Source organism: Myxocyprinus asiaticus, chromosome 27 (assembly GCF_019703515.2).
Source record: "Myxocyprinus asiaticus isolate MX2 ecotype Aquarium Trade chromosome 27, UBuf_Myxa_2, whole genome shotgun sequence".
In the NCBI taxonomy this organism is placed as follows: Eukaryota; Metazoa; Chordata; class Actinopteri; order Cypriniformes; family Catostomidae; genus Myxocyprinus; species Myxocyprinus asiaticus.
Window position 1 is genome coordinate 39120551 of NC_059370.1, and position 21979 is coordinate 39142529.

At 35.6% G+C, this 21979-nt stretch overlaps 2 protein-coding genes across 4 annotated transcripts; both read right to left on the reverse strand.

Moving 5' to 3' along the window:
* Nucleotides 1-574: 574 nt before the first annotated feature.
* LOC127417731 (transmembrane emp24 domain-containing protein 11-like) lies at nt 575-5208 on the reverse strand. The gene is made up of 5 exons (XM_051657918.1): nt 4978-5208; nt 1850-1941; nt 1614-1739; nt 1014-1160; nt 575-836 (listed from the first exon to the last, which is right to left on the reverse strand). Exons 1-5 carry the CDS (start codon nt 5123-5125, stop codon nt 687-689), a joined length of 663 nt encoding a protein of 220 aa, XP_051513878.1. The 5' UTR covers nt 5126-5208; the 3' UTR covers nt 575-686.
* Nucleotides 5209-6206: 998 nt separating this feature from the next.
* LOC127417728 (spondin-2-like) lies at nt 6207-14305 on the reverse strand. 3 transcript variants are annotated; one of them, XM_051657914.1, is made up of 6 exons: nt 13985-14305; nt 12796-13028; nt 11559-11761; nt 10544-10735; nt 8883-9066; nt 6207-6941 (listed from the first exon to the last, which is right to left on the reverse strand). In XM_051657914.1, exons 2-6 carry the CDS (start codon nt 13019-13021, stop codon nt 6763-6765), a joined length of 984 nt encoding a protein of 327 aa, XP_051513874.1. In that variant the 5' UTR covers nt 13022-13028; nt 13985-14305; the 3' UTR covers nt 6207-6762. The 3 variants fall into 3 exon arrangements, with proteins under 3 accessions (XP_051513874.1, XP_051513873.1, XP_051513875.1); XM_051657913.1 differs by having other exon boundaries at nt 11538-11761; XM_051657915.1 differs by lacking the exon at nt 6207-6941 and adding an exon at nt 7178-7499 and having other exon boundaries at nt 11538-11761.
* Between the last annotated feature and the right edge of the window lie 7674 nt (nt 14306-21979).

Here is a 21979-nt window from a genome sequence, read left to right on the forward strand (position 1 = left end):
GTAAGTGAGTTTGTACACAAAGTTGAGACCAGACACAGAATGGAAGGGGAGTGAGGTTTATATAGAGGGGTGATTGATGCAATGATTGGAGGCAGGTGTGGGTGATCAGTACTCAGGAGAGTGAGAGGGTTGAATGAAATTGGTAGGTGGGTCAGAAGGATCCGTGACAATAAGTCTATAACTATGGTTATAGGAATACTACTGTAAAAAATAACCCTAGAAATAAAGGATGTAAGAAGCTTTCAGTATGTCTGTTATTTTGTTTAATTTCTTATTTTGATTTGCTATGTAGTGACAATAATTGTACTGCTGTATTTTTTGCAGGAACTATGATTACCATACAGTTTACCCCCTTTTTTACCAAAGGGAAATTAAATTAATTAAAAATTAATTAATTAAAAGTCTTTGTTGTTTGTAGTGACTATGATAGAGAATTGATTGTAAGAGAAATTAAATTAGTGAGTCTTTTTTTTTTTTTTTTTTTTTTTTGGTTGAAAGCAGTGTAACTAAAAACACAACAAGGGGTTATTTAAATATTAAGTATTTAACATGAATTTATTGAAACTAGTCTAGTTATGAAACAGAGTGAAATGATAGTCACCCATTAAGTGAGAGTTCATTTACACATATCCATTTTCCCAAATGTTTCAAACAAGGTTGCACACAGCAAGCTTAATATCATAAATCTAAACCAACTTCTTTTCGATGAGAAAATCTTTGAGGCTTTTCATTTGCCAGAATCCAACAGAGAGCAGTATTGATGTCTGAATAATGGACCACCACAAAAAGTTTCCATTTGTTTCCTCGCTCATTTGGCGAAATGTCTCCTCGCGTTCCTGGTTACAGTAAAATAAACAGATACAAATTACACATAATCACTCGAGAGTGAGTACACATTGGAAAACAGGGACAGATGACAATTGGTCTGGTTCTCATTCCAGTTTTGGCCAGCAATTAATATGGTAACATTTTGTTGTCATGTCAGTCACTTCCTACTGCCTGTGTTTGCTTACCCTCTGAAAGTCTTGCTGCCTGCTAATGTACCGGATCTGGTCAATGAGATGTTGCAGGTTGTACTCCATTGCTTTCATAGTGTCTTTTGCTTTGGCAGCACTTGGATCAGTGGTGTGCTCGCCCATCTGGACATCTAAATGCACTTTCTGGACATAAAATGAAAAGTAATAGGCCCTGTATCACACATTTAAAGCATGTTAAAGGGTGAGTTTACTGAATAAAAATGAAATGAAAATTCTGCCATTCACACTCATGTCATTGCAAATCCATATGACTTCTTTTCTTCTATGGTAAACAAAAGAAGAAATGTTGAAGAATGTACTAGCCACTCTTTTCCGTATAATGAATGTAAAAGTGACTCAGGCTGTCAAGCTCCAAAAAATGGCCACCATCATTTTAACATAAAAGTAGTCTATATGACTTGAGCACTATATTCCAAGTCTTCTGAAGTCATGCGATCGTTGCAATTTCTCCTTTTGTGTTCCGGGGACAAAAAGAAAGTCATACAGGTTTTTAACACATTAGGGTGCATACATTTGCAATTCAGGTGAACTGTTCCTGTAAACTTAATATCTGGGTTGCAGAATCTCTCAACTCACCAAACTGTCACCAGCAAACACAGAAAACCTGGTTGAGTTGGATTTCACACACAAGAAATGCTGACCCGAAGCATGGGACGTAAATGTGAATTTTCCATGTCTCCCAAAGCGTTTTAATAAGATTACCTGCATAAAACAAAACATACAAGAGAAATTGTCACTGGTGGGGAAAGTTAACAAAACATTGTATAAATTCAGTTTTGCCATGAGTGCAGGAAGAGATTAATTCTTCAGACCAAATGCTTTGGATCTCTCACAGAGACAGTTAAACCAAGGTGTGGGGTATTGGCCTTCTTATTTTCATCCCAATACTCTACCAGGAAGAAACCTGAAGGGAGAAAGCAACAGAGCATAATACAATATTTTTTTCAGTACTTTGGGGCTAATACAGTATAGCTATGTAGCTATGTGCAGTACAATACCCTGGCTAAAGGCGGTGCTCTGTGACCCATAAAGTTGAATTCCCTATTAAAGGGATAGTTCACCCAAAAATAAAAATTAATGTACTCACCCTCATGCAATCCCAGATGTGTATGACTTTCTTTCTTCTGCTGTAAACAAAGATTTCTAGAAGAATATTTCAGCTTTGTAGGTCCATACAATGCAAGTGAATGGTAGCCAGAATTTGGAATCTCTAAGAGTCACATAAAGGCAGCATAAAAGTAATCCATAAGACTCCAGTGGGTAAATCCATATCTTCTGAAGTGATATGATAGGTGTGCATAAGAAACAGATCTATATTGAAGTTTTTTTTTATTTTGTTATTTTTTTTAAATTTTTTACTATAAATCTCCACTTACACTATCACTTCCACATTCTTCTGCTTTTGTTTTTAAGCGATTCATGTTCTTCGTACATATCGCCACCTACTGGTCGTGGCTGAGTCAAAGGTGGAGATTAATAGGAAAAATCTGTTTCTTAACCACACCTATCATATTGCTCTGAAGATATAGATTTAATTACCAGAGTCTTATGGATTACTTTTATGCTAACTTGTGATTTTTGGAGATTCAAAGTTCTGGCCACCATTCACTTACTATGGACAAATAGAGCTGAAATATTCTTCTAAAAACCTTCATTTGTGTTCTGCAGAAGAAAGAAACTTGTACACATCAGGGATGGCATGAGGGTGAGTAAATGATGAGAGAATTTTATTTTTGGTGACAGTTTTTATCATGCTGGATAAATGAGTAAATATAATTCCATATCTGATATCTTTCCTCATGTTGTCATCAGTAGTTAAAAAACAGTAACATTAAACCTCTTAAACGCTGCAGAGAGGCGCTATATAGCAAGCCATTTTCTCACTTAAAACACTGAAGTCCCTGGATACATAAGTTAGGCATATTTGGTGTCATCTGAAAGCTTAGAATATGAACTTTTCAGGGAACCCCATCACTTTTGAATTACATAAAATAACAAAATAAGGCTTGAGGACATTTGTGCCACAAGTTAGCCCCACCTAGAGGTTACATTGTAGACATTTTAAAATGACTATAAAAGTCCTTCACATAGTACTTAAATAGACATGTCATGTATCAAATGACAGCTATCATTCTCAGGAAGGTTTACTTTGTACAGTTATACAGTTTATTTTGTCGCCGTAATACCACGGTTTGAATTATGTAAAAAATATATATCACAAAGTAAAAGTTTATTTAGGTAAGGCATAAAATGCAAACGTCTGTTTTCTGTGCTGACCACTGATCTGTAAGCCCCAAATAGCCTCAAACTTTATATAAAATCTTGGTTGTTAGCTTTAAAATGAGTTAAAGTAATTACTTGTTTGTTAGCTTGATTGGGTGAATAATCCAGTGTTGTGTCAAAAATAATTTAGAACAAAATATGAAGTCCAGTCGAAAATTATGAGAAACAAATCATCAGCAAAATAGGTTCCCATCTATAGAAGATGAAATGTTACACATCATTGTAAACCTGGGATTCTCTGCTTTCCGTGACACCTAGATTGGGCTCAACTCAACTCAGAAGCCAAGATATTCAACAAAACAATGTTGAAGCTCTCAGCACTTCAAAAAAAGACTTGTTGTCAATGAGTGAGGGCTAAAATGCATTAGAGCACCACCTACATTTCAGATCAGTATAATGTGATGGAAGGTGATAGAGGAAAAATTCCTTTTTTCTAGTACTTGCTGCCATCCAGTGGGGGAAAAAAAAAAAAAAAAAAGAAAGACTTTTTGCTTGAAAATAGAGGACACAGAACTGAAATGTCATGCTTTTAAACTTTAGACATTATATATATATATATATATATATATATATATATATATAAAATATAATTATTATTATTATTATTATTATTTATTTTTTTATTTTATTGTGTATCATCAAATTGTAAACATATAAAATGTTATTTATGAACTATTGCAATCATTTCTTAAAATATAGGGGATTATCTGTAAAATGAGACCATTTTTATTAAATTGGTCCACTGTATGTGTAAACAGGGAGCTTTTAAATTTGAGTGTGAAAATTTTCAGGCTGCAGACCAAAAATCCTGTATAGAAACTGAGTATAAATTATTAAAATGTTGCAATGTGACCTGACAAAGTTAAATTATGCAGGCCTTTTTTTCCGAACCTGTGTTGAATGTTATGAGGGGTAGTGTCATCACCTCTGACCAACTAGAAAAACTACTATTTCACCTACTTTGCCAACTGCTTTTAGTTCTCATTGCTATTCTATCGACATATTTCTATGGTTTAAATTAACTTATAATAAGGATGTTATGTAGGAATGTTCTAGATTTTGCATATGCAGTGGTAATCAAAGATAAATAAATACTAGTATGTACCACTGTCACGGTAGTGCCTCTGATCAGTTCAGTCTATAAAAGTGTTATTTTGTCTTTGAACTGTGATTGCCAAGTTGTTATATATAAAGCCATCATCTAGATAAGAATGGGCCAGATGTGCCACATCATTTACCTAAGATTAAGTACGTTACATGCAGATGTTTGCTTCCAACATTCATATTGATGTTTGGACTGCATGTTCTCATTGTCCATATGAAGACTAAATTAAAGTTTTCAGAGCAACAGTGCACAAGCATGCTAAGCCAACATCAAATGTTTTACATATGAATTGAAAGTATACTTTGATGCTTTATGAAACTGTTCTTAAAATGACATATTGTATGTCATATTATAGTTTATTTCCAGCAGTTGGGTAATATTGCATTGCCGTTTGTATTGCATGTGTAATTGACAGGAAAGTTTCTTCTGTTCCTGCTAAGTATTTGAATTTCTTTAGAAAAATGATGAGGAATGTGTCAGTTTATGTAATATAGCAAATATGCACTATACTGTATAGGTCAGATACTGGCTACAGCATTCAACTTCACTAACCTGTCACCAGTGTGTCCTCTGGAATCTCCTCAATGATACACTTTTCCTCCTGTTCTCCCAAATCAAAATACATTGCCGGGGCCAAAATGACAAAATATGCAAGCAACAGGCAAATCAGCCTAAAGTTCATTGCAGTAAACCAGTTCATTCCAAATGTAGGTCAAAATGAAGACTACAAACTGTTAGCATAAGAAAGTAGCAGAGCTTTGTGTGAGCAGCAAGTTTAGTTTGAGAAATCTGCACCTGCTGTTGCTTTGTGGAGCCATGTTTAAACAAGGTAAATGCAAAGCAATGATAAGATCAGATTGGAACGGAAATAAGTTGATAGAGATAATGAAATACAGTAGTTGACCTATTACCTGCTTTGTTTCATAAAGATACATAACTAGTAGTTAAATGGACAATAAATGTAAAATTACTTGAAGACAGTTTACAATATTCAGTAGCTCCAAAAAGTTTCAGAAATGTCTGAATGTTAATGCATTAGATAACTTGAGGTAAACTGACTTAATGCGTCGACTCAAAATTAAATTGGGAATGACCAGTTGGTTAAAAGTGATTGTAACATAAATGGCCTGAGGAGGTCTTGCACAATTTGATTGCAGATGTCACTTCTATATTTTGCTGTCTAATGAAATTAAATTCAAACATTTCTAAATACTTACTTTTACACTTACTTTGTTATGTTGGTAAATTAAAGGTGACACTCAGTAACTTTTTGTTTGTGTCATCTTGGAATTAAAGTGACACCTAGTGGTGTGGATACAGCATAAATTCAAAATCATTCAAAATAAATAGTTTTCAGTTACAGATGCCATTGTAGAAATTAACTATTCACAATCAGACATGATTAATTTAATCTGAGAGGGAAAGTGTCCAATAACAGGATGGTTACTGAGATTAAGCGAGTAGGATTCAGCTGGTCATGTGATTATAAAATGGCAGCCCCCATGAGGGCGTCTCTGCGCCATGTAGAATAAAACAGTTTTTATAAGGTTACTGAAATGACTAGAATCCTCATCTCATATGAGTAGTCATGATTTTATACATATGTTTCCAAATTACAATTAATTTCTTTAGGAGTAAGATTTTTAATGGGGAAAAAAATTACTGAGTGCACCTTTAAGAAAAAAAATGCTGTTGGTTTTTCACACAAACGTGTCAATTTCACAAGAAAAAGTTTATTTATTTGTATTTACAACTTTTATATACATATTATATGCATTTAATGTACAGATATCATTCACTGAAACAGCAAAGTTGGACAAGAACAACTATCTAGCTTGATAATGTAACTGGTGTGTTTTTCCACCAGAGAGCACCAGACTCCTTAAACACTGACTCAACCCATGGCATGAGTTTGGGGAGGGAATGTCTTACTGACCAACGATTGGAAGATGAGGCGTGTCCAGGACAGGGCCGTAGCTAATGGGGTGAAAGGTGGTAACGATTCTAGGGGCCCAAAGGTCGAGGGGGGCCCACAACAAATTCAAAACTGAATTTTTTTAATAGGTAAGGGGTCCAGAGCAATATACAGTCAGGGGGCCCAGAATTCCTTGCTACGGCCCTGGTTCAGGATATACAGTTTCATTTGGTGATTCCCCCCAAAAATGACACACTTCAGCTTTAACTCACCTAGACTACATTATAACCTCACCGATGCCAGTTTTTCTCTTTAATTAAAAAGTCTCATTTTGTGTCTGTTATCCAGTGGATTCTGCTATGTGGATTATTCTGAGAAGAGGGATGGATCATTGGTCCCCATCTTGAATGTCCTTTTTACATTCACACACAGTTGTCGGGGATACAGAGCTTTTCTTCCTCTAAGGGAGGGCAGGCAGCCCCGTTGTTTGCAGGATGCATAAGAATATAGCGAGTTCTGTGTTTTACCCCCTTCTCACCACACTGACCCTTACAAAGACCCCAAGGTGACCAGATGGACACCTCACAGTCCAGAGGGGTATCTGTAGGAAAAATAAAGATGTAGTTAACCCAAAAATGGATAGCAACCCTGGTTAAATCTAGATAGTTACATATTAAGTATTTGTAAAGTGTAATTAAATGAAAAGTAGCCTAAATTATATTTTAGTTTGTTTTGTATGACCAAAGCCTTTTCATCTCAGGTATAGTGTTACTATCATTTTAATTAACTTAATTCTACAACAGCAAAATCTTTAAATGTTGACTATGGACTATGGACTGAGAACGCATTCGCTGAAGCCCTCCAGAAACCCTGACCTTATAAAAGGTTGATATGTTTCACAGATTTGGACTTTTGAACAAGTAGGAAAACAGAAGGATGGAATAAAAGCACACATTTCACTTCCATGACAAACAATTCCTTAGTTCTGAGTGGCAGAGAATTTTAAATGGGTTGGCCACCATTATCTTGTTTGCAGTTTGTTGTTGTGGTTACCATGGGAATGGATAAACCTCCCTATGCGCCCAGTGATTCGATCGCCACAAGTTCTCTGTATGGATTTGTAGTATTTCCTCGAGATCACGTACATGCATATAAGACACTGAAAAAAAGCGATTTGTTGTCTCAACCAGTCTTCTACTTAGAAATGCACATATTTATAACATTTATAGCTTTACATAATTTAAATTAATTTGTACAACACAAAATATTAACTGTAAGGTGATCTTAGAGTTATACATAAAAGAATAATTGTGAGTTCATTGAACTTCTTTGGCTTAAGAATCCATAAAATTAATGTTTTAAGTTCTACTATCTCAAACGATCAAGTACAGAACTGAGGCTGTGGGGAATAACCATAAACCCTTATGCTTGCATAATTTAAGCACGTTTGTTTGGTCAAAACCTATTGGGGCATTTAATTAGGTTTTATTAAGAATTCATAGAGATTTTAGCTCTTTTTAGCACTGTTGGTTTTGTTTCAGTGTACTTAGTAATTTTGTGTAGTCACCATTTGTTAAAGTAATTTTTCCCTGAATGTAACTGTGCATAACTGGGGAATCAAGTTAAATGGCTGATGTCAGACATATTTTAATTGTTTCAAAAGAAAATAAAGTAGAAAAAGTTAAATTAAAAGTGATAATTCAACCAAAAATGAAAATTCTGTCATCATTTACTCACCCTCATGCCATCCCAGATGTGTATGACTTTCTTCAGCAGAACAATCTCAGCTCTGTAGGTCCATACAATGCAGGTGAATGGTGATCAGACTTTTGTAGCTCCAAAAATCACAAAGGAAACATAAAAGTACTCCATAAGACTCCAATGATTAAATCCACGTCTTCAGAAGCGTTATAATAGGTGGGGGTGAGAAACAGATAAAAACCGAATTCCTTTATTTACTCTAAATCTCCACTTTCACTTTTACATTTGAAAGTGACATGTGATGCCCGTTTAGTTTCACTTTCACATCTGAAAGTGAAAGTTAAAGTTGATATTGTTTTGTTTCTCACCCACAGCTATTATATTGCTTCTGAAGATATGGATTTAAACACTGGAGTCAAATGGATTACTTTTCTGTTTCCTTTATGTGATTTTTGGAGCAACAAATGTCTGATCACCATTTACTTGCAATGTATGGAGCAACAGGGCTGAGATATTTTTCTAAAAATCTTCGTTTGTGTTCTGCAGAAGAAAGAAAGTCATACACATCTGGGATGGCACGAGAGTGAGTACATGATAAGAGAATTTTCAATTTTGGGTGAACTATCCCTTTAAAATTCATTTGAAACAGCATGCTACTTGTTGTAAATCTTATTTGTGTTACATACCTTTTTAAATAAATAAAGCTGAATGAACTGATCCATTTGTATATATCTAACAAAGGTTTTCCATGACCAAGGGACCACTGAGCTTTCAATGAGCCTACATCAGAGTATGACAACAATCATATCAGAATTCATAATAACAATTTCTAAAAGCTTACTTATGAGTGACCCGTCTATTTCATTGCCACTTGGAATCTGATTGGATTGCGTTGGTTGAATCGGTAAGTTGAATATCTGGTTGTTCTTGATCTTAGTTAGGAGGACCTTGGCAATTGGAGGGAGCTGCTTTAGTCTGGGATAATAGAAGGAGTTTGCAGGGTGGCTTGGGAATGATGAGGTTATCTAGAGAGGAGAAGACAGATCTGTCACAATATTCATGACCTCCATTGGTTCCAAAAGTCTACTCTTAAACTGGCATGTTCTCCACAAGTTTGTGCAAAACCTGATGATCCATGGTAGTTAGAATCACTATACTATACATACATGTTTTGCAAAAATGATTTTTACGTGGCTCGTTGTATGTACTGTAGCGGTTTCCTGATGAAATAAACACTAGAGGCACTACAACAACAATTACTTATATCCAATTTCACACAAATCAAGAATAAACCGGCAGATTATCAGTTCATTAACACTTATTTTTTTGCCCTGTTCCTCACAAAATGCTATCCTATGACATTTAAACATTTTTACTTTAGCACATGACGTTTGCATTTCAGAACCAACTACATTTACAAGCTTATTCAAGGACAATCAAGTTGCACGGTAGTTCACCTAATAGAGCATTGCATTTGCAATGCAAAAGAACATAGATACGAGTCCTGAAGGGCATGCAAGTCAACTCAATACATGAGCCAAAAGTGTCATAGAAGCTCCACAAACTAACATTGTTTGCCTCAGCTATTGCATTTTTCATCTCACATTTGCTTTTATGACAATATCGGTTAGGTTTTGGTTTAAGGTTTAGGGTAAGGAGGTTGGTTTTGTTGATTTAAAACTCAATAGAGCACCCAAAAATGAACATTCTCTCATAATTTACTCACCCTCATGCCAGCAGCAATATGAAAGGTGTGGGTGAGAAACAGATCAATATTTAAGTAATTTTTTACTATAAATCTCCACTTTCACTTCCACATTCTTCTTTAGTTTTATTGGTGATTCGCATTCTTAGTGCATATCACCACCTACTGGTCGGGGCTGGTCAAAGTTGGAGATTTACAGTAAAAAATAGATGTTCTTCTAAAAATCTTCATTTGTGTTTGGCAGAAGAAAGAAATTCATACACATCTGGGATGGCATGTGGGTGAGTAAATGAGAGAATTCTCATTTTTGGTTGAACAATCCATTAACCTTAAAAATCTGAGAACATTTAATTCACTTTTAGCACCAAACAGTGGACATTTCACCACAGAATGGACTGCCGCGTCACATGTAATGAACCACATAATGTCGTTTGTAAGAATGTCGCTACAGCCACATCATTTTCATGAAATCCCACTGGTTATCTCAGCATGATTTGAGAATGTTCCAAGCATCTTGTGTGCTTCAATGGAAATTTGAACCTCTTTGCTTTTATATTAACATGCTCAAAGTTGCTTACTTTGATTAGTGACCTAGAAGTAGTGCAGAATCCTAAATATTTCTTCTTCATTTTACATCATAATTTATGTAAAAAAAATGAACAAATTCTAAAAAATAAAAGAAATTCTAGGTTTAAATGAAAAAAAATCCCAGATTTTCAATGTGGTCTCAGACTTCTGGGCCCCACTGTACACTCATTTATGTAAAGTTTTGACAGTTGTCTGTTTTTAGACATTACCTGTGTCACCTTGTCTTGAGGAATGGTCTCAAAATTAGGTGAGGAGAAGGTGAAACCACTGTCTGTGCCCGCATCATAGGGATAGAGATCCAAGCTGATGTTCTCCTTCCAGTGATCCCCTTCACACAAGTTCAAACTGTCTACTCCCACAAACCAGTCTGGACTTGGCACAATGCGGACAATGAAGGACAGCTGCAAAATAAAATGCCATAGAGTTTGGTTGCACTGCAGAATCTATTTGTGATTTTAGATTGTCCATTAACCGAGCTGGCATTGGTTCATTTTCATTTTGAAAGATGTATTATTTACAATAAAGAATTTGCAATGCAGAATGCTAGTTCCAAAAGAATGCTCTGGACAGAGTATGGAAGTGTTCATAACTTCTGATTGAAAACATCTGTAGTTTTATATGTAAAACATTTGGGATTTATTTAATATTGATTTTAATTGTCAAAACATTGATATGTGGGGTCCAATGCATAAATAGGCATCGTATATACAGTACAAGCCAAAAGTTTCGACACACTGGACTGAACTTATGTATCTCACCACCTTAAAAACTTTTTGCTCTAACTTTTTAAAGCTAAAAATTTCTCAGTTCTTAATTACATGTTTATGCTTGTTTCATTTTTAATAGAGGAGCTGAACCAGTTTGTGAAGGAAAAGCAGTCAACAAGTGCCCAGTATACATGTGAACTCATTCAATACTGTTTAAAAAGCATCTCAGGATGCACCTCATGAAGTTGGCTGCTTTGTAAAAGCTAAAACATAAGATATTTTGATTTGCTTACATTTTGTTGGCCACTACATAATTGCTATACTGTTTAATAGTTTTGATTATTATTTTTCTATGTATAAATGTAGAAATTGTAATTATTAAGAATGAGTATGGTGTGTCTAAAATGTAACTGGTAGTATAAATGGTGTCATGTGTTTTGTGTTAAAGAGCACTTTTCTCTTTGCCTTAACCAATTGCAGTGCACAGTCTACTTACTAAGGAGTGCCGTGCATAAACCTCAAATTCTGTGGTTGATTGACCAGTTCCTCCAACCACAGGTGGTGTTGAGAGGAGACCATAGACACTCTGGATGCGTTCCCTAGCCACCTCCACCTCCTTTATCAGAGTCCAAGCCTCTCCTCTCTCAGAGAACTCTCTCACCCCATTACTGGCGTACTCGTTCCTTTGCCAGATGTGATAGTCTGTGCTGTGAGTTACTCCTAAAATGTAAAAAGCACTATAATCATCAGTTTTTAATATGTGCTTCTTCTGTTTCAAGGAAATATCAAGCAATTTAGCTGCCATCATTGACTTTTTGTGACTGAGGTGACATTTTTACAAAATGACATTCATTACAGGTGGTTCAGTGCACATGTTGTGGCAATTCTGAGGTAAAATATCCACTGAGTGGCGCTAAAAGCAAGTTAAATGTTCTTCAAAACATTAAGGTTAATATTCTTTTGAGTTTTAAATCAACCAAACCCTACCCTAAACGTAACCAATAATAGTGTCATAAAAAGCAAATGTGAGATGAAAAACACAATTGTTGAGGCAACCACATCATTTTGTGGTGCTTCTATGACTTTTGGATCACATTTTGAATTGCATGCTCTTCAGGACCCCTATCCCAGTCTTTGCATCACAAGTGCAGCACTCTATCAGTTGAGCTACTGTGCAATTTTATAGCACATGAAAAAGCTTGTAAATAGGGTTGGTTATATAATGCAAACGTTAAAATATATTGCCTTGTAACTCATGCACTATAGTAAAAGTGTTTAGATTCCATGAGGAAGCATTGTGCGAGTAGCAGGGCGAAAAGTAAGTGTTAATGAACTGATAATTTGTCATTTTACTCATTGTTGCTGTAGCACCTCTAGTGTTCATTTCACCAGGAAACTGCTGCGATATGTCCAACGAGCCACGTAAAAATCCTATTGCACAAATTAAGGTGTAGTAAAGTGATTCTATGAGACCAGGATGCAGTATAACTGGGGACAAAATTGAACCCAAAATTTCCCCAAGTTATAATGGTTTCTACACTGCTGATCTTACTGAAAACCCTGCTGACACATTTCATTTGGTCTTAACAGATTTTAGTTGATCTCCCAGTCTGGTGTAATCGGTCTCTAGGTGAAAATTGCCCAAACATCTCTAAGACCAGGCAACAGATCACCCTGACCCGGCTGGAAGACCAGCAAACAAGTTTAGGCTAATTTAAGCTGGTTTTAAGCATGTAAAAAAGAAACCCATTCACCAATAATAGGGGACCACTGGGCAGGCGGCCTGTACAGAGGGTAGTGCTTGGGGAAGGCAGTCTGACTCCACTTGCCGGTAAATGTCAGTCTATATTTGGCTGTGGATGGCGCCATGCACATGTGGTCCACATCCACCGGCATTGCCAGGATCCCACTCAGCAGGGCCAGAGTCAGTGTCAGCAACTGCAGCCAGCAGTTTACTGTGAGAGATGTCATCTTTTCCATGCTGGTTCTGTGAGGGAGCAATGAACTATTTAATCATGGAAGGCATGCGAGTACCTGCCCCAACCTGGTTAGAACATTTTCAACCACTCCTTTGATTGCAGACTAAGTCACAAAGGTAAAACATAGGGTTCGAACATTTTAAATTAGCTCCCTGCAGTGTATGTTTATGATTTAATATAACAGTGTCATGCGCTGATTAAAGTGGAAGGAATTTAGTTTGGGATAACCAAATTTCCTCCCAGTGTTTCCTGGCTCTGTTATATGGCTTAATCAGCATTAAATGGTTTGGCAATGAAATGGAATAATTAGTTAAAATGTTTTGAGTTACTGCCTGACTCCATTACAATGTCCAAATTAAATAAATAAATGTAACTTTTTTTCTTACATGCATTATTGAATTACATGCCAAGCATACCCATTATATTTTTTCTCATTTATTTAGACATTAACATATTTAAACTCTGTTCATTTATTTAGTATGCATAAAATGAAGCATAAAATGTTCTAACTATTAAATGGAATAATTTGTTTAAATTGGTTGTTACAATACCAAAAGAAAAAAAATGAATGCCTTAAGTACCCTTTATAATTTTTATAATTATTTTAGATATAAACATATTTAAACTATAATTCATGTTGTCATTCATTTAGTATCCATAAAATTAAGCATAAAATGTTTTGGAGATTAACTTATAAAATTAGTCAAAAATGGTTACGTTATGGCCTGACTCTCATATTTAAAAAAATAAATAAATAAATCTATTTAACCTTTTAAAAAATGCATTATCTAATTTAATGCCCCATGTACCCATTATAATTATTATGATTCATTTAGACAATTTATTTTGAATTCTCCTTGTTTTCATGTTAAATAATACTACTTTTAAAGACATGCTCTAAAAATAAAGATTATTTGAATTTACCGCAATTAAGCAGTTGAATTGAAATTATTATTAAACTTACTGGGTTTGCAGAGGCAGATGAAGTTTTCCGCAGAAGTGTTGAGTTGAGGTCACCTGTTCCCGGGCATTCAGAGAAAGACTGCAGGATTACTGTGTGTCTTCCAGCTATTTATGTTTTTCCACAGATAGCCTAACAATATCAATAACCTTCTGACCCCTCCCAGATCTAGAGCCGAGCTATCCACACTCTCCATTACAACTCCACGTAGGATTTCCCATTGGTGTCTGCAAACGAGTCATAGTTCAAATCAAGGTGCAGAATTTTTTCTTTTCAAACAGAGTTCCATAGAGACAGCGGCACTATACAGCTCTTGGGGTTTTGCAGTTAGATGAGGAGGTAGTATTTTGGGGTTGGTTGGCTGTTGTGGAAACAGACTTGGCTGGTGGCTCAGCAATGTAGAGGCACTTAATAGATCCCGCCTGCAGCCGATAATTGCTTCCACATGTAGACGTTTTGCATCTCACCCTTCTCAAATTCTCTCCAGTTTCTTGACACTTTATTTGCTGAGAGATGTTTGGATGTGGTTTTCTGCAAAACCAGTTCCATTTCTGAGAGCTCGCTTTAAACGTTTTTAATATTCCTCTGTTGTAAATCGGACTCTGGCACAACCGGATTGCAGCATCTAATGTATCTGACAGATGTTTTATGTCTGTCTCAATCTGGGGTCATTTTCTGTCAAGCATCCCTCATTGTTCATTTGAGTTGTCTCACATGTCACTCCTTGTGGTCACAATGGACTAAATGAAACATTAATAGAAATTACAGAAAGAGTCATCTAGGTGTTTTAATATGAACTTGGATCAATCGCATGGATGGATTCATTTCACAGTAACTTGAAAGTAATAAATACACAAGGGGATCTTAGCAAAGAGGTCCTGGCAAAATGTAGGTCATCAATTGCAAAAATCTAAGATGTTCTCACACAGCACTAATGTCTTTACCGTTTCAGAAAGTGCTCTTGTGACAGGTTAATGAAAGCACAAATGATTACAGTGACTTTATACTAATTTAAAGCTTGTTTCATGTCATACACGAATTAAGATTTGGGTTACCAGTTGAAATGCTTAGTGTTCCACATTGAAAATTGGCATTAAAGGAATATTCCTGGTTCTATACAAGTTTTGTCCAATTATCAAGGTATATTGTGGCATTATGTTCAATACCACGAAAATATTAATTTCAACTTGTCCCTCCTTTAAAACAAAATAAAAATAAAGTATAATTCTGGATTACAGTGAGGCACTTACAATGGAAGTCAATAGGGCAAATCTGTTATAGTGACAAGACGTAAACAATATGCATGGTAACATGGTTTTAGTGTGATAAAATCGCTTACTAACCTTTTCTGTGAAAAGTTATATCCATTTTTACAACTTTGTTGCCATGATGACATAACACAGTAAACCCTAAAATGACCATAAAATGCTGACTGAAACAGTAGTTTCAACAGAAGAATTAATGTAAGTACTTTTATAAAATGCTTCACATTTCTGCCTTTAAAGCCTCCAGAAATGGTCCCCATTCACTTCCTTTGTATGCGTCTCACTGTAACCTCGATTTTTTTCTTATTATTCTTCTTTTTTAAGAAAAGGGGATGAGTCAAAATTCATTTTTGTGATGATCAACATTATGCTACAAATGCTGTCAACTGAGCCTAACTTGGAATATTCCTTTAAGTGGGACACATCCAACCCCAATAGTCAGATTAGTAGTTGATTTATAAAGGTTTTATATTTGGTTATATTCTTGTCACAGTCAAGGACTTGGATCGCTGATGCAAAACTGCCGTTTCAGTCCCAAGCAGGGGTAACCTCAGAACTAATGACTTACAGGGAATACATTATAAAATCGTACCCTTGCAGTATACTTGATCCCAGTGAACTGTTCAACTGACATAAATTCAATCAAATTCATGTCTCTTCAATTAATACTGTTGGTCGATTTTCATTAAGAACTAATAGTAAATGTTTACACTGTATACCATGACCGGGTAAAAAAAAATGTCACCTGCTGAAGTAGAATAGTGCATAAAAAAAAATAAATAAATAAAAAAATACATTTCATGTGTAACAAAGTATCTTTAAAAAAAAATTTTTATATCACCATGGTTCTGTATATTAAATCCTATGTTTGTTTGTTTGTTTGTTTGTTTTTGTTTGGAATTTTTTTTTTTTCTTCAAGTTTGTTGTTCTGCATTTAGGTTTAGTTTATTGCATCTCAGTATGAAGAATGTGAGTCAGGGCTGAGTTAGAAACTATTTTGTTTAAAGCAAAATTGGAACCAATGATGACTGTTCAAATCTTGGCAAAATAATTGTATTGTTATATAAATAACCATCCTCCAGTTCCAGAATAGTGCCTTTAGCTAGGCCATATTCTTGGAAACTTTGCTGAATTTATGATGAAAAGGACTTGGCAGTCTTTTGATTAAACCTAAATAATTGGTGCAATTCATTAGATGTCGGCCATCCATCATCACTATATTTTGACTGTATATGGTTTGGTAAATACAGTAAATGTATATGGACTGGTGATTCTGATACAGGCTATCTCTTATAAGACAAGAGGTTGAGTGCTGACCCATAAAGTGAAACTTTCCTGTTATTCCCATTCACATATCCCACTGTGGCCATCTATTCATAGACCGGAGGTATAAAGAGCATGATTTACCAGGTCCTTCCTAAAGACAGATTTATTTTCCAGCTTGGTGGCAATTTACAGTGAACTTGAAAGCCTATCTTGATATTTTGTCTTTGGCATGCAGTTATTTGGTTTTAAATGGTTTAAATCCATTTTCCGGGTTATTCAGTGCCGAGAGAATACAAAAAGTTGTCAGCTGGTAAAATCTATTCTTATTTTCAGATAAATGCATAAGATGCTTGGCTAACCAAAATAAATAAATAAATCATGTTATCACAGAAATGATCAGTGATAAATCAAATTAAAAGCCTAAGCACATGGATCTAACAAGTGTTCATTGTATTAATGTAACTACTGTAGTAAATAAAGCCTCTATTACATCTTCATTTTGTGCAGCCAGTTCCCTTATACAGAAGATGTGAAGTTACAGGTCACTTCAATGACCCTCGCCAAGGGAGATTCATCCTCACCAAGCCAATGTAATCTTTGCATTTACAAACATGATTTCTTACTATGGCTGGTTGATGCTAGTCTACATTATATAACAGCCTTTGGACACAATGGACAGTAATGTTCTTGGCAGTATGCTGTATGGCAGTCTACACCCAGTCTGTACGAGTCAAGTCTTAAAGGGATAGTTCACCCAAAAACTGAAAATGTTCTCATTATATACTCACCCTCATGATATCCCAGGTGTGTATGTCTTTCTATCTTCACCAGAGCACATTTGAAGAAAAATAGAAAAATATCTCAGCTCAGTAGGTCCTTAAAATGCAAGTGAATGGAGATTTCTCTTTTGAAGCTCCAAAAATCACAGACAGTCAGCATAAACATCATCGATACAACTCCAACTGTTAAAATTAATGTCTTCTAAAGCGATCCGATCACTTTTGGTGCTAAAAAAAAGATCAATATTTAAGTACTTTTTAACTGTAAACCATAGCTTCTGTTAGGCTTCACAAGAGGGTGGTGTCCAAGCGGTCTCTCGTGTGACGTATTCTGTTGCCATGATACAGAAGTAATCTCACGTTCTCCACTCGGTTGAGACATCCAGGATGAGCACCCAAACACACCATTGTGAGTAAATAAACAGATAATTACAAATCTAAACCAAAACCAACAAAGAACTTCTGTACAGCGTTCCTCCTACACAGTTGTAAACAGCGCTGCTCTTCTGGCTGTGAAGCACGTGCGTCAGTTCTCGCGTTTCATATGCCAATGCGATTACGTCATACGCATACCGCTGTAGAACGGAAGCATGATTTAGAGTTAAAAAAGTACTTAAATATTTATCTTTGTTGCACAAAATGCAATTGTGTCACTTTTGAAGACATTAATTTAACAGCTGGTGTCGTATGGATGACGTTTATGCTGACTGTCTGTGATTTTTGGAGCATAAAAAGAGAAATCTCCATTCACTTGCATTTTAAGGACCTACTGAGCTGAGATATTTTTCTGCTTTTCTTCAAATGTGCTCTGGTGAAGAAAGAAAGTCATACACACCTGGGTATCATGAGGGTGAGTAAATAATGAGAGAATTTTCATTTTTGTGTGAACTATCCCTTTAATCCTGATCATTGAGGAACTCCTTTAAACCATATTTGTGTCCATTAATCTGAATATCAACCAATTAATTAATTTTAAATAAATACAAATTTTATTAATCTTAATTTATTTATCAAAATAATTGTTTTTAAATCCTGAAATGTTCAGGCACAAGTGCCAAGTTTGCTGAGAATTGGCAGATTACATTCTACATTCTAACTGGAAAACAACAGTTTGGTCCAATCTGAAACTGATGTGTAAGCATTACGTAAGTATTTGTGTGTCACCCCAAAACCTTCAGTTGTATGCTCCAGCTTTTCTGTGCCACTAATTCCATCAGCCCTCTTTGAGGTTTTATGGATCCTTAGTGAATGAAAGATCGCATACCATTTTACTAAGACTGGAAAGTCTGAATGCTGCCTGAGGCTTCCTGAAGTGCATTTAACTCTTTTATTGGAGCCCATCGCCTGTTTTGGTAGAACCAGGATGCCTTGTATGTTTACACTTTCGTGAATACATTGTTTCTTTCCATCTTCTTATATTGGGGCAAGTCATACAGGTTTGTAACAGCATGAAGGTGAGTAAATAATGACAGAATTTTTTATTTTGGGTGAACTATCACTTTATCAGCATTGGAGGTCATTTGGAGGTATTTGTTGGAATATTCATTATTGGAGGATATTGGAGGATTTTACCTAAAATGCATGGCTTCTTGATTCTTTAGTTTGGACTGCTAACATTTACAGGTGGAAAGGTAATCATACACACTTTTATTTTGTTCATCGTAAGTAGCCAATTATCATGACTTGTCTGAAAAATAAATCCTCCCATGTGTAATCAATAAATACTCGGCAACTTGATTAGTCTGAATGGTTGCACGGTTATGAAATATCTGGCAAGGAAATGTTGTGAGGTGTCATCCATGTAAACACTTCTTCTAGGCACTAGACCTTAGCCAAATTATATTTGCATCATTATCACAATTTGAACTGTTCTGCACATACAACTGCTCATTTTACTGTGTTTTTTGAGTTATGTCTCTGAAATAATCAATACTTATTACTTTTGGGTGGACAAAAATTCTGGTTACAAAGTCTAAACACATTTTATCTATTTAAGATAAAGCCACCCCTAAACTATGGTTGATTGCTTTACATGTCAATCAGATGGTCTCTTCCTATGCTCTACGTGGAAACTGCAGTGTGGACAAGACTTTATGCCACAATTCAAAAGTCTGGCTATGCGTAAATCTTTTCTCTCATTAGGTCTTTGAGACTTTATTTAAGACTCAGAGGAGACTTTGACCAGAACTCTTTGACCAACAACTCTTTGGACCTGTGTCTGTAAGGAGTATGCCAAGACTGCAGGCCAAAACTTTATTTATTTATTTTATTTTGTGTGTGTGTGTGTATGTGTGTGTGTGTGCGCGTGAAGAAATTTGTCATAACTTGAAGAGGGTAAAAATATTGGTTTAGAATTATATATTGGGCAATGCTGTTTTCCAATAAAATTCACCTCATCTGTCAATGATGGAAACAGGGATTTGGCATTAGTGGTTAGAATTGTTTACAATATTTTTCAAGGTTCAGGTTTTCAAGATGCTCATAAAAATGTGAACACAGTTCAGCTTCACACATAACTTTATCTGCATGTCATGAGGAATTAAGTCCAACACAACAAGTTCTGTAGTATAACAGGCCAGTCTCAAGTGTCCATTTGGTAAAACAGGTTAGGATATGTATTTGCACATTTATTGTGCCACAATCTTGATTGCCTTCTAACATTGCTTTTGAATATGTGACTTTCAACCCTTACTGAACTTGTATCGTCATGTGCAAAGGGTTATGCCAAAAAAAAAAAAAAAAAAAAAAAAAAAAGGTCTGGAAAGGTAATTGGGGGAAATATTGGACGCTTTCTGATGGATTGAAGAATCATGAACCCTGTGAATGTATTTCATTGTTATTCCGTGTGGCATGTGCGATTTTAAACAATTGTATGTTCCAGATGTTGTAATTCTTGGAATCAAAGGCAAGTTTAAGATAAAGGGCTGCTTTTCCCTTAGAAATGTTTTGACATTATAAAACAAATCCTTTGTTTTTGCAAGGATTATGGATGAACAGCATGATAACAGACAAAAATACAATACCTATCAACTGTTGACTTATTGTCAACAGTTGATAGTTATTGATAATTAGTATTAATAATTGACTAATTATTTTGTTTTAAAAAATGTTTTTCTAAAAGTATTGCAAATCAACATACAAATAAATATAATTTATGCCATAAAATAACATTCAGAAATATCTAAAGTTATAAATATCTGATTCTTTTGATAATATCTGATAATCCATTCTTAAATAAAGCCAATTAAGTGCTTGTTTTTGTACTATTGCTCATACTTAGGGTTAGGTATTTAAACAAACCCCTTAAGTATTAAAATGAACGCAGTAGTGCGTCTGGTCTTCAATCAGCCAAAGAGTGCTGTAGTCACCCCCCTCTTGATTTCACTCCACTGGCTGCCTTCAGGACAGCCAATGGAACGGGACCCTCTCATTTCAATTCACTCCTCCAGGTCTATGTTCCAACTCACTCTCTGCAGTCACTGAACAAGCGGCGCCTGGTCCCGTCACAAAGAGGCACAAAGTCTATTTCATGATCATTCACTTTCTCTGTTCCTCTGTGGTGGAAAAAGCTTCCAATCTCCACACTATCTGCTGATACCATCTCAACATTCAAGAACCTGCTGAAAACACATCTGTTCCGCAAGCACTTAACCAATCCACACTAATTGCACTTTCTATTTAACAATAATAATAATTTTTTAAAATCTTGTCTGTCTCTTTCTTCTGCGCTAGCTTCGGTACTGCTCCAGCCACTTTGAGAACTTGGCATTTCGATACTGCAGATATTGATGACTTTTGTATGACAAATTACTTGCTATGTTCTTCATCTGTAAGTTACTTTAGATAAAAGCATCTGCTGAATGACTAAATGAAAATGTAAACAATGATACATGAACAAATTGTAAGCTGTTTACTTTAAGTGGCAAATGAGCACAATTGGGCCATTCCATTATTATGAAAAAGGGCATATCTTCATTCTTCAAGACACATCAAGAGGAGTTCATCAGTGCTGGCATTATCCAACTCCAATGCCTTTTCTGTATAATTCTGTGGAGAAATGTCATGTGTATCACCATTTCTAAAAAGGCACCAAGTCCATCTGTGCCAAATCTCATGGCAGCCTATTTCAAGAAAACAACATATTCAGCAGTAAACCTTTCAGATAGGGGTAACTCCTGTCTCACGTGTGATCTTTCAAGCATGTGAGTAAGACAGCATGGACTAATTTTGCAAAGTTAAACTAAGACAGCTGGAGAGCACCACTCATTAAAACGATGCCAAAGCCATTTTTGAAAAATTGCAGTAGACTGGTGCACACTTGTCCTCAAGGTTATTGTGTGACATTTGCATGACAGTTTTACATACAGAAATCATGAGCCAAACTCTGCTTCCAGCTTTATCCACGGGTGAACGACAAAAAATATGGAAATGTGGGTCAGACAAGAGCCATTCGTGGAAACGAGTGCATATTAAGCAAAGACAAAACAAATACACGTGTGTTTGCAAAGCCAAAAAAGGGCTGTCAAAAACTTGTCTGTCTTTATAAGAGGTCTTTTTTAGCTCTGTGCTTTGTTGTGTTTGGCTAATTTTTCCATCTTGACTGCAGTTTTGTTTAGTTTTTTGTGGGAATGCAGTTCTGCTATTGAGATCTGTTATTGACAGACATCTGTAGATGTAATTAGATTTTT